A 13541-nucleotide genomic window follows, 5' to 3' on the forward strand; every position below is an offset into this window, starting at 1 on the left:
TCATGACCACATCCTGCCAGGCCCCAGGCATTGCCTGGTGACACCTGTCAGGGTGCCTGGTGCCCACTCGAGATAGAAGCTGCTCCCAGGGTGCTGATACCAGGCACTGACCACACCCTGAGTGGGACTCCTGATTACAGAGACCGGCCATCTGGGAAGGGAGCGTGGAAGCACACATGTGTGCACGGGGGGGGCAGGTGGGCGGGAGACCAGGTGACATCTGCAGGAAGTCCCCCACAGCTCTTTCTCTCGGTCAGTTGGTCGGTCGGTCGGTTGGGTGAAGCCCACCCTCCTGGGCATCTTGAGGAAGGGCTGGCGACAGGTGAACCTGAGGTCTTGCGCTTCCTCCAGCATCTTTATTCTCCAAGGCAGTCGTCAGGCTGTGGGATTCGGGCTGCTGTCACCGCAAAGCATCTGCTGCCTCCCTTTCCAGCCCCTTTGCTGCTGACAAGTTGGAAGCCATTTTGATTCTTATTCTTTGCGTGGAAACTGTTCTCTCAAGGATTCTTGGTTCCTCTCCTTGTCACCAGTACCTGACAATTCCCCAGGGAGGTGCCCGGGGTGAGTCTCCTGCCACCCTCTGGGTAAGATGGGGCTGTCTCAGGATGGAAGCTTGGGTCCACCAGACCTGGGCGCGGCCTTCAGCTTCTGCTCTATGATTCCATCCTGTCTTCTCCATTCTCTTAGATCTCAGATCTGGTCTAAACACAGCCCCAAAGCTGCCGGGGTCAGGTGCCCATGAGCTCCGCCCTCCTGCCCTCCCCAGGCACCCTGGGGGAGACGCTGGTCTTGACTGAGTCCCCTTCTGGGCTGCGGCCTCGTTTTGCCCAAGCAGGGTCTGACCCAGGTGGGCAGCAGCCAGGCAGGAGCACCATCCTACTGGTCCCGAACCCAGGCACTTGGGGCTGCGCCCCAGCCTCCAGCTCCCATCTGAGCAGCTCTGGGCCCAAGGGCAGAACCGTCAGCATGAAGACATGTGCCTAGAAGAGCACTGTGACTTCACACACCGGCCCCGCCCTCCTCCCAAACCTGCATTTGAGTTGGTTTGTGCTCAACGGGGAGATGGGACCCAGGCACAGGCATCCAAGCAGCCCCACGAGCTGTGCACCCCTCCCCACTGCGGCCAGTCCCCTGCTCTCCGGGTTCTCCCCGCAGCCCCAGCTGGAACCCACACTCAGGGAGCTGTGACTTCTTAGGAAATGTATCTGGGGTATGGCTCGAGGTGGGACCGGCTGAGGCACCGGGGTCGCTGTGCAGAGCAGTGACTGTCCTGCTCACTCAGACCCCTTGCTGTGAGTCCTGAGTCCAGTGACACTGTGGAGAACACAGCCCACAGCCCAATGTGTACCATCACTCCGTAGGGGGGAGGCGAGGGGGCTGTAACGCTGCACAGAAAAGGGGCACCAGGAGGGCGGCCAAGGGCACAGCCCCAGGGAACACGACAGCCCTTCTGAAATCAGGCAGCTGGGGTACGGGCTAGGGCCTGAGGCCTGGCTGCAGGCCAGGTGTCACCACTAGTCCCTCATCCTGGCCTCCACTGGGTCCATGCCCCTCACACGGATGGCTGCTCTGGGGGACGGAATTCTGCCACCTGCAGGATTCAGACTTCCCCGCCCACTACAGTCCCCACCACTCTGATCACTGCTTCTGAACAGTTTCTGGGTGTCCACATACATCTGTCCAAGAGGAGACCCCGCAGGGAGGCAAGGTCTCACACAGAGGCTTTTGGAAACAATTTCAACCGGGAGACGATGGGGCGGAGAGAGGAAGCCCCCTCCCCACCCACCGCCAAGTGGGAGACAGGCTCCAGCCATGCTGAGTGGCTCAGCCAGGCCAGGCTCCTGCTGGAAGCTCACCTCCCACAACCCGCGGTGCCGTGACCGCCTCACCTCATAAATGAGGGATTCAAAGCGCAGGTGTCATATCTGAGACTCCACACCGTGGTCCTCCGGCTGCAAGGGCAGCACTTTCCCGGTACACCAGGGGTGGAGACTTCTAAGAGGGGTTTCCTAGGTCCTGACCCCTCAGCCGGGGTGCATCAGACACACAGGCCTTGTGTGACATAAACGTGTTCCTTCTGTGGGAAGGTTGATGCCCTGACAGCAGTGGATAACGGATCACGAGACATCTTGTGAAAGTCACGGTCCAGAAACTGGCGGTCTAGTGAGCGGGATTTGGGGAAGTCACAGGCAGCGGGGTCACAATGTCGGATCCCCAGGCACAGGCCCCTCCACCCACCCACCGTGACTTCTCGGCCCGGGGCCCAGTAGGGGGAAACGGGCCTTGGCAACTTTTTCCCTAAGGTCCCTGGGCCAGGGGAGGGGAGGGTTCCTCCCCACACCCCGCTGGCCCACGCTGGGCCCGATCCAGCACCGGAATTTGCTTGCAAGTTTCACCACAGGCGCCCTGCCGGGCCGGCCCCAAGGAGCACCAGCAGTCCCGGAGCACATTTAGAAATTTTCCCCAACTGAAGCGTTCTTCTTGCATCATCTTTGGTCAAATATCCTTTGTGCAGAGAAGTTTTATTTACTTTTCCATGCCACTACCGCTGCCACTGCAATGAAGAAACATCAGTAAATGAGAGTCATAAAATCTTGGGACCACCAAGTTGTGAAGATGTATGTTTTCACTTGACAGTGAAACCACAGGTAGACTGTCTAGTTAGGGTGAGAAGAGTACATTGATAGCTTGTATTTGTTTTTAAAATTAAATTAATCCTGGATAAGAGTTGCAGGCCTGTTACTCTCCATGACTAACTGTGTAAGTGCTTATTATGGAATAAATCGCTTTTCTACATTAAAAAAGTGAGAATAATTTTAAAAAGGTAGGAATTAAAATGATTTTTTTAAATGTCATAGTCCTCTCTTCCTCCCTACAAAAGCCAGAACTCTGAAGGCACCAGCTCCGCTTCTGAATCCCACTGAGGGGCTCTGACCTGCAAACAGAAACAGGGAGAAACGAATGCAGGCTCCCAGGCCCGCCCCGCTGAGACACTGTGTCCCCTCTGACACTGGCGTTCTCCAAGCCTTAAGCCAGAACCAAAGGTGGCCACCAATCTGCTTCTTCCCTGAAGCGGAACTCCACAGTCGCTTTCAACCTCCGTTCCTGCTGACCAGATCTCACGGTGACAGGACAGCAGTTCGACTGGACCCGAGTCAGGCAGCAGCAAGTCCTCAGGCCACCGCTGAGCTGACCCTGAAGACCCCCGCCAGTCTCTGTTGAATAAGGCCTAGAAAAGCAGCTGAACCCATGTGTCATCACAACATGTTACAAAGGTTTCTTGGCAAACAGCTAAGATACACATTGAATTATGATTTAAATGAGGGAAATACAGTCTCATGAATCACTGAAACCACTAAAAATTTATTCAAATGTTTATGCAAAAGGATTTATAAGCATCACTGCCATTCATGGATACGTCTCACTACCACAAGACCGGCGGCAGGAAACACGCTGGCTTAGCGCTGGTTTCTAAGATGACAATTCACAAGCTTTAGAGGTCGCCCGCGAAAGGCTGCTGACAGCTCCTAAACTTATCAGGGACACCCTGAGGCTAGCGGTTTGGTCCCTCCCAGAACCCAAAGGAAAGGGAATGTGCCCGGGACTGGTCCTCTCAAGGCTCCCATGGCTTCCCGTCCAGGCCTGTGTCTGCCCCATCGAGAAGCCAGAACAGCAGTCCCTCCCGGATAGGAGACACGCCCCCCGACCCCCGCCTGCGGGGCAGTTGCGTGGGGGTCGGGCCCATGCTCCACGGGTCCCTGTGTTCACGCCAAAGTTCTAGGGCAGTTTTATACAGCTATGAAGCCTGTTGAAATGCACCTTTTGGGGACAAGACCCTTCTGGGCTGCTCTGTGCTCCACAAGACCTGGAACGTGGTCTGAAGCTCCCTAGGGGTGAGGAGAGGGCAGGTCCCCGGCAGAGGCTGCACGGGAGCGCGAGGCCAGCACAGGAATCTCGTGGGACCCGGGACGGGGCCTCCCTCAAGGGACACAGCTCATCGGACAAGATCCCTCATGATGCTGAGGGAGGAGCCTCGGTACCCTGACCCGAAGTGGTTCCAGTGGTTCAGGTGGTGAAACAGCTGGTACAGCTGGAGGCGCTGCTGGAAGCCAGGGGCCCGGGGGATTTGGCGGTGGTAGGCGGAGTAGAAGTTGCTGCTGAAGCCCCCAAACATGCCAGCAATGGCCAGCTCGTACTCTGAGTGGCCGTAGAAAGAGGCCGGGTCAAAAATGATGGGTCCCGAGGCATCCTCTGCCACGTTTCCTCCCCAGAGGTCTCCGTGGAGCAGGGCTGGGACAATGTCCAGGTCACGGAACAGGTCGGGGATCTTGAGCTGTGGGGGAAACACAGCCTCAGCAAAGTGACCAGCAGTGTGGGGGACACAGGGGCTTTTCCAAGTGCGGCTGCCCGATCCGAGCAGTGTCTGGAGCACAGGTGCCCATGACGCACGTGGCCCAGGCTGGGCAGAGGGATGCCTCCTGTCCAGACTCAGACCCGTCCAGGCTGCACCGACCTTGACACCACCCCGGTGGGGCCAGGGCACGCGCGCGCGGGCACCGGCGCACACTCACCTGCAGAGCAGACCAGAGCTCACGGGCCTCCCTGTCCCCAGACCCCCGCTCCAGCATGTCTATCTGGGGCTGGATGCGCTGCCGGGCGTAGAACGTGACCCAGTCCTGCTGCCAGTCGTTCACCTGTGCGGGCAACACGGAGCTCAGAGGAAACCACCAGAGCTGAAGGAGGTGCCCGGGGAAAGGTTAGCCATCGGAGACGCCACTGCAGGGACATGTGAGGAGTGGAGCTGGCCGGGCAGCCTGGTCTCAAGGACGTGCCGGGACCTCAGATCCCACCCCAAGAGCAGCAGGGTCCACTATGAAGAGCCCAGGGACATTTTCTCTCAATCCAGTCACTCAGACACAGAGCCAGGACAGGCAACCCTCCCTGACCCCATGGCTCATTTCTGACCATCCAGCCTCCACAGAGGACCCTCCTCCTTGGGCCCTCTGAGCACCGCCCTCCCAGGGAGGGAGGAGGGGAGGGCTACCACAAGAGAGGACGGCTGGCCTCAGGTGCTGACATCCAGAAGGGAGACGAGACAAGCGCACACAAGAGCAGCACCACACAGGCCACAGCGTGACTCTCACCACACATAAACACACGAGCAGTGACCCCAGAGCAGCAGGACCAGGAATCCCAGCTCTCAGCCACTCACTGCCCCAAGCAGGGCCCCAGACAACCTCCTGCAACATATCAAAATCTGAACGGTATCTCCCCACCCGGTAGATTACTCACTGCCCCCACCTGAGAAGCCACCAGCCTGTCCACGTGGGCGAGTACAGCTCCCCAGGCTGAAACCCCCAGGGCAGCCAACCACAAAATCATAAAACTCAAAGTCACAGTCCCTTTTCACTGTGCTACCTCTGAGAGTTTCCTATTTAAAATAAAACATTGTCTAACCTTCTATTTTCACCCACCTTGAAATCCAGCACCCTAACCTGCCGGTCCTTCTCTGCTCTTCTGAGTTTACCCAGCACAGGAGGCGGGTGCGCCTCATGTCAGCCTCTTAAAATCAGCAAAGGGAAAAAAGGAGCAAAGCCTTTTACTGAATTTCACGGAAAAGGAGGATGGTGTGCTTTCTCTGGCTGTTTCCGAACAGCTGGCCTGACTGGGAAATGGAGGCAAATGCCGGTGTCACTCACCTGGGGGAGGTATCCGCAGCATGTCACCACATCGAACCCAAACTGGTCCACAAATGGCCGCTCCACCCGCTCAGCTCCCTTCCCTTGCAAGTAAAAGGAAACGAGAAAGGTGACCGTCCCGTGCTCCCACAGGCCCACTCTTGGAGCTCAGAGTAGCTTTGGGGCCTGACCCCAGGGTGCCCTTTCCCACCAGGCGTCCCCACCCAGAGACAAACAAGGGCCCTGACCTCTACCGACCCTCAGGCCCTGGGAACAGAACCTGTCCCTTCAGACTGAACAGTCCAGACACCCACTCCTTCCCCAGAGAGGCATCAGCGGACGCTCAGAGGAGCCACAACACTGTCCAAAAAAGAGGGGAAATCCACTGGTGACCCACCAGGAAAGGACGGCTCTCAGTGGCCGGTCCCGCACCTGCCGCCTGTGGGAGACAGACTGCTGGGCTGGCGCTTGGTCTCATCCTCTGCAGCTCCCCAAGCTCGGAGCGCAGCCCGAAGGACTGGTCCGTAGGGCTCGGGATGGACAAGGCCTGCCTGTCTGTCTAGCACAGCCGATCCTTGGTCACCTGTTCCCAGTGCGCCAGCTACTCTGGCCAGCAGAGCGGCCACACGGGCTACACGTGGATTATCAAATGTCAAGGACCCAGATGACACCCTCAGTGCTAGCACCACAGTAAACTCTGAAAAGATCGGACAGGAGGGCTCCCCTGCCGAGCCTCACGCCTGACTGTTCTCAGAAGAGAAGGCATGGAAAGCCGGGGGAACTTTGGCAGGCTTGCTTCTGAGCGACAGGTCAAAGGAACCGTAATGCGCCAGGGCCTCGAGTTAAGGAAATGTCTCGTCTTTCACCTGCACTTTCAGCACAGGGCCTAACTGCGCTCACTGCGCCCCAAACACGTAGTGGGGGGACACGCCTTTCCTCGGGAAGCAACACAGGTCTGACGGCCCACGGCGGCAGCCAAGGCCCACCCGCACACCCAGCCTGGCCAGACGTCCTCCGGGAGGTCATCAGGCCCCGGGCCATACCCACTGTGCCGGCCTCCTTGCGGAGGGCCTCCCCACGCCTCCTGTTCTCCAGGTGCAGGTCCGCCAGCTGGGCTCCAAGCGTGGCAGCGTGACTGTGGGACCAAAGGCAGCCACTCAGCGCGTGACACAAACAGGGACACCCTCCATCTGGAAGGTCATGGGCACACCAAGTGGTGAGGCACTGGGGACACGAGTTTGTCCTGGTGAAGCCAGGGGGAGACGGAGGGCCCCATCTGAGCCAGTAGCCGGGTGCCAGTCATGTCTCACCTGGAGGGCCCTTTCCTGTTTGTCTTTGGCTCGATCACGTCTCTCAAAATTATACCCCCAAATACAAGCTCTCCACTGGGGAAAACAGAGCCCCCAGGGAGGCGCCAAGACGCACCTACTGAGGCTCTGCATGTCCAGATGCTCCATCACCAGCACGCTGCCGCCCCCCGGGGCCTCCAGGACCTTGATGGGCTTGGGCACCCTCACTGTGCCCGTCTCCAGGATGGCAGTCAGACTCGCCATCTCCCCCTCAAACATTCTTCTGGCCTGTCAGAGAAATAACAGAGGACAGAGAACAAGGTCTCTTTCAGAAAAGTCCTCTCGGCATCGCAACTGTAAACCAAGGCTTCCCGGCTGCAGACTCACTGGGCACGGACGGCTTGTCTGCCTTCAGCAGCACAGACTCTCGTTCTGAAGCTGTATGGGAACTAGAGGCGTCGTACTGTTCAGTAGTGTATGTTTCTAAGCTATCACTGGTTCCGGTCTCCTCAGAGGGAGGAGAGTGTGCTGGCTCAGAGCTGGACTGTTTCTGGGTCGCCCTCAGACAGCACCTCCACCACAGTGCTGTCCCACCTGGGCCCTCACCTGCCAGGAACCTGGAGTCACTTCTCACCCAAATGGACCACCAAGTCCCATGGCATGTCCTGGATGGACCCAACTGGAGCCACCTCACCTCGACCACATTCTCAGTTTCTAGTCCACAAGTCCTTGTTCCCCTGCATGGGAGCAACCATTCTCCACCTGGTCTCTGCTTGACATACCCGAGTGATGCTTTTGGAAGGCAAATTCCACCATGCAACACGCCCGAGCTGGCGTCCCTGCCCACTTCCCCGTGTAACCGCCCCACAGGTTCTGGTTCCAGCCCACTTTCCTCTGCTGTCTGGGCCTCCTGGGCCCCTCCCCAACACTGACAGAGGCACACACGCCCTAAGAGTTCCCCTTCATTCCCCAAAGACCCCCTGCCTGCTCCCACCTAGCCACCTTCACATGCCATGTCGCCTCCGCTTAGAACACTCTTCCTCCTTTTGCCAAGTCAGCCCCTGCCCAGTCGGGCTTCAGATTCCAATTTAACATCAGCTTTGATTTCTCAGAGAAATGTTCCCTAACTCACCAAGCTAGGTAATTCCTCCTTTTAAAATATTTTTTTTTCAAATAAAAATGCTACATAAGTACATGAAAAAAAACCCGCACAACTAAGCAGCATCCAGAATTCCAGTTCTCCCACAGTCAGCACGCCCACAGGACTGCCACCCAGATTAGGACTGCCACCACTGCCCGGAGGATCCCCAGCCCCCCCAGGCGCTGCCGGCGCCCCCAACGGTGGGGCTATCTGTCTGCTCATCATTGGCACGGAGGCAGATGGCCAGGCCTGCCTGGTCCACGCCACACCAGCAGTCAGTGCTTCTCACCGCTCCCCGGAGCCCCACTGTGTGAACATCCCAACCAAATCCATCCAGTCGGCTGGGCCTCCAGTTTGGGGTCACTACAAACAGTGCTGCCACGGGCGTTCTACATCACAGTTACTAACCCTGTAACCCTGGCTTCCTCATCTGTAAGATGGGTTAGCAGTAGTACCCGTCTCACAGGCTGGCCGCCATAATTAACTCAGCTAGCAGCTAACACCTACACAGTCGTTCTGAACACTCCACAGGTATTATTACTACACTACCCTGGAGAGCTAGAGTTGCTGAGAAACAAGATGTCTTTTCTTTTTTTTTTTTTAAATGTAGGTACTGGGGATTGAACTGAGGACCTCGTGCATGCTAAGTATACGCTCTACCACTGAGCTATACCCTCCCTCCAAGAACTGTGTCTTAAGGAGAATTTTCAGAGCATTCTCTTTAGAAGACAAAGAAACACAACTGGGCCCTGGCTGTACTTTGTACTGAAGCACTGGTTGAGCAGCGTAAAGTAAGGGACAGAATTTTTTAAACTTTTTAATTCAAAAAAAAGAACATGTGGGGAGAGGTGAAGGAGGATCTGTGCACCCAGGTAGAGAGGCAAGGCTCCCTCACGGTGATGTGCACAGGTCCAGAGCATCTAACTAGACCCAAGAACACTGCTCCTCAGTCGTCACCATCACTGGGGGTGCAGGCTGCAAAAGATCCAGACCCTGAGGGAGGAATGTGTGAGAAAACACAGCCTGCAAAGGACAGATGAGTGAAATCAGGAGGAAAAACAATGCAGATCAGGCCACTGAAGCAGAGAGTGAGGTAGAAACAGAAGACCAGGTGGTTCTCTTACAAGTGGGGAAGGGGACGTTCTCGCCTCCTAGGAAGTAAAGCAGGAAGAGTCCTATCTTCCCTATGACTGGCAAATGTTTATGCCGTGGCTGGTGCATCTGCACAACTCACACAGCATGTTTCAGAGCCAACTAGAAAAAGACATGGTTGAAACTGTCTACCAGAGGAGTAGAAGGAACTTCTGTGATGATTAACAAAAAGGAAATGGACTTTGGTGACAAAATAAAAAGCAAGAACCCGAGGGAACAGCAGCAGAAGAACAATGTTTAAAAGGCATCACTGAGTAGTTCCATTTAATCATTAGAAAATATCTGCTTCCCTATAATCTACACCAAGTTTTTACTATTACAAATGCTGATCAGAGTGGAAACACAAACATGAAAGGGACTAACGCCACAAAGAGGAAAAGAATCCAGAGGAGGACTGCGGCGGGAAGGAAGGAAGGAAGGAAGGACGCCACCACTGCATTAGCACTGCTCGGGGGAAGTTGGTTTAAAGAGTGACTTCAAGGACCACTAGCTGCCACATTCCTACAGAGGGACGTGCAGGGTGACACAGCAGCCCATTTCTGTAGAACAAAGGTTGAAGGTTGGTCCTGAGAGAACAGTAGGGTTTCAGAAAGAGATCATCCCACACCACAGAAGGTGGAATTCATTTCTGGGAAGGAAATGAAAATACCTGCAAGAGGATTTCCAAAAAGGAGACAAGAGCACCTAGCACCGAGGCCATCCTGGGCCTCCCAGCTGACAGTCCGGAGTGAGCCACCAGAACTGGATGAAGAAGTGACATCAACACCCAGGAGTAGGCATTTCAGCAGGGAGGCTCACCCAAGTTCTACAGGAGCCCTTGAGAAAACGTTTAGATACAGAAGGGGGGCGTGGCTGACACCCACGCAGTGTGTTGCCCCCCCCCCCCCAATCATTCGGTGAAACCTAACCCCCACAGCCACAATGTTCGGAGGCTGGGCCTTAGGAGGTGACTGGGCCGTAGGGGTGGAGCCCTCATGTGGGGATTAGAGCCCCGTGCGACCTCAGAGAGCTCTCTTGCCCCTCGGCCAGTGAGGACTTGGGGAGACGTAGCCTCTGCATCTGTCCAGCCTCCAGACTCCGAGAAAGACATGTCTGTGCTCTAAGCCTCCCGTCTGTGCTGTTCTGTTACAGCAGCCCCAGCGGACCAAGTCGTGGCTAGATTACTTTAATATTCATAAACGGCTTTGATCTCTGAAAACTCAAATAACCCCCAGGACAACAGGCTGCTACCACCTGTCCTTGTTCAAAACTCGCCAAGCAGAATGGACTTTCTCAAAGGAGCGGGCACATGGAATGCGGGAAAGCCGTCCGCAGCACCTACGCGGCAGCGAGTCACGAGGCAGACAGGACCCGCGCTGACCTGGCACAGGGCGAAGCTGCGGTCCCAGAAAAACGCCAGGCCAGCCTGACGACGAGACGGGCCACCAAGCGCCCGGGCGGCCGCGGCCCCGGGCTGGGACGGCCTCGCCCGCCCCGGACCCCGGGCCCAGACCCCGAGCCCGGACCGGCTCCCGACCCCAGACTCGGACCCCGACCCCGATTCCAGACCACCCTGGACCTCGAGCCCCCCCTCCCTTAGGCCGGCCCCGGGTCCACAGACCCCCGCCCCGCCCCCCGCGCGCGGCGGCCCTGACCTCCGCCTTGTGGTTCACTTTCACAAACACGCGCCCTTTGTCCGTGTCGTAGCTCTGACCCTGGCTGATGCAGCCGCCCCCCGAGTGACCCATGGCCTTGACGGAGCTGCAGCCCAGCTCCCGCTTCAGCAGCGCCTCCATGTTCCCCGCGCCCGGGACGCCGACCCGCCTCAGGCCTCACGGAGACGCAGCGACAGCACAGGGGCGCGCGGGGATTGGGTGGGGGCGGGAGAGGCGGGACCGGGCCCCCAGAACGTGCGGGGATTGGGGGGGAGGAAAGGGGAGGGACCAGGCCGCGGAAGCGCTCGATGATTGGGTAGGCGGCGGGAGGGGCGGGACCTGGCCGCCGGGGGTGGGAGGGGATTGGAGGGGCGGGAGGGGCGGGACCAGGACGCGGGAGCGCGCGGGGACTGGGGGAGGGGCGGGACGGCGTTGAATGGGGGCAGGGCCTGCTGTGTTCCCCACCCGCCGTGAGCCCCGGTGACCCTCCTCCCTGGGGCTCGCCCTGGCCTTTCCGCTGACCCTGTCTGTAACCTGCCCTTGACCTTGTGCGGCCCGCCCTTGCCTGGGGCACACTCCCTGCCCGGCCCCTCCTGGCTTCCCTCCTCACCTGTTGGGCTCCAGGTGAGAGCATCTCCTGTCACAGGGTGGCTCCTGCAACACTTGCAGGGGTCCTATCTTTTCTGTTTGCACATGATTGTCCAATTGGCATCAATCCCCCCAACTAGACTCTAGTGATTTGAGAGCAGAATAAAGTCTGCCTTGCTCTGTCCACTGGAAAAAACTCACAAGCTGTTAAGTTGAGAATTACATTTTATTGGGGGCATTACTGAGTACTTAAGCTTGGGGGTTGGGGGGGAGCCTCTCAGGTAGCTCTGAGGGACTGCTCGGAAGAGGTAAGGGAGGAGCCAGGATATAAAGGAGTTTCAACAAAATAAAAAAGTAGTCAAACATCAAAAGATTACTGCTCATTAAAGAAACCAGACATCTCGAGTTACTGAACTTAGCACTTTACTATGTGTGGGAAGACGCAGGTGTGTGTGCTTAATGAAACCCTTCTTTTTTTTTTTTTTTTTTTTTTTGAAACCCTTCCTTTGATGTGCACATTAGCTGTCTGGGGCCAGTGTCCTGTTCTCTCCACCCTGAGTCCCCTCAGGGGCACCCTCGGGGCACTGCAAGGGCTGATAAATTGAAAGCCTCAACATCCATTGTTTACTGATACGCAGGCGGTGTTCTTTGTCCACAGCTCCCTGTGCCAGAAACCAAACCAATCAGATGTATGTGTGTAGAGAGAGAGATTTATCTTAAGGAAACAGCTGTGAAAATTAATAAAGGGAAACCTCGTTTAAGACGGAGTAGGGAGGCCAGCAGGGAGCACTCTGACGCTGTCCACCCAGACAAAGCCTGAAGGTAAAGACAGGGTCACCAAGTGCCACCACCCTGGGCCACTCACGGTCTATGACAGGGAGGACTGTCAATTAAAGACTCCAACACGCAGAATCATCAACAGGAAAAAATCCTCCATTAGAGGCCTCACAGGGAAAGATGTTCATTGTGTCTCCTTCAAGAAATCAACCACCCAGGCTACTCAGCCAATGAGAACCTGTCACCCCCAATTCCCACTTTCCACCAATGGACTTTCGTTCAAACAACCCCTCCAACCTCCTTTTTCTCTGTAAGACGATGTTTACCTCTTTTGTTTGTTGAACTTGTCTGTGACCTTTGCTGTAGCTGGCTTGTCCCAAATTACAATTCTTTGTTGTTCCTCAGTCATCCATTTTGCTGGTAGAAATCGCTGGCTGTTGCATTGTTTTAGGTTAGCAGGGCTCACGCACTCGTGGAGGTGCAAGACCAAGGTCTGCAGGGCAGGCCCAAGGGCTGGAGGCCCAGGAGCAGTTCTGCTGGCAGGACTCCTTCCCAGGGGGTCCATGTTTGCTCTCTTCAGGCCTTCAACGGAGCAGACCAGGCCCACCCACACTAGGATGGGTGATCGCCTTGCTCAAAAGTCCACTGATTTAAATGTTAATTTAATCTAAAATACACTTCACAGAAACATCCAGAATAATGTTTGATACCAAATATCTGAGCACCTTGCCCCAGTCAAACTGACACATGAAACTGACTACCACATTCCCCATGTTTCCCCGTGCTTAGCACGATGCACAATGCCAGTCTTGTCGGGGACATTCAATAAGAATGCGGGAAAACATCAATATCGCTAATTGTCAGAGAAATGCAGGCCAAAACTACAATGAAGTAGCACCTCACACCAGTCAGAATGGCCATCACTCTAAAGTCCACAAATGATAAATGCCGGAGAGGCTGTGGAGAAAAGGGAACCCTCCTACACTGCTGGTGGAACTGTCGTTTGTGCAGCAACTATGAAAAAAAGTATGGAGGTTCCTTTAAAAACTAAAAATAGACTTACCATGTGATCCAGCAATCCTACTCCTGGGTACATATCCAGAGCAAAGTCTAACTCGAAAAGACACATGCACCCCAATGTTCATAGCAGCACTATTGACAATAGTCAAGACATAGAAGCAACCTAAATGTCCATTGACAGATGACTGGATAAAGAAGATGTGATATATTTATACAATGGAGTACTACTCAGCCATAAAAAAGAATAACATAACAAGGTAAA

At 55.8% G+C, this 13541-nt stretch overlaps 1 protein-coding gene across 1 annotated transcript; it reads right to left on the minus strand.

Moving 5' to 3' along the window:
* Positions 1-3343: 3343 nt before the first annotated feature.
* Positions 3344-11104, minus strand: FN3KRP (fructosamine 3 kinase related protein). Its single transcript, XM_031469454.2, has 6 exons — positions 10895-11104; positions 7104-7255; positions 6722-6813; positions 5700-5782; positions 4572-4694; positions 3344-4333 (listed from the first exon to the last, which is right to left on the minus strand). The coding sequence occupies exons 1-6, from the start codon at positions 11033-11035 to the stop codon at positions 3995-3997; spliced, it is 930 nt and encodes a 309-aa protein (XP_031325314.1). The 5' UTR covers positions 11036-11104; the 3' UTR covers positions 3344-3994.
* Between the last annotated feature and the right edge of the window lie 2437 nt (positions 11105-13541).

The sequence above is a fragment of the Camelus dromedarius genome, chromosome 16, assembly GCF_036321535.1.
Source record: "Camelus dromedarius isolate mCamDro1 chromosome 16, mCamDro1.pat, whole genome shotgun sequence".
Classification (NCBI taxonomy): Eukaryota; Metazoa; Chordata; class Mammalia; order Artiodactyla; family Camelidae; genus Camelus; species Camelus dromedarius.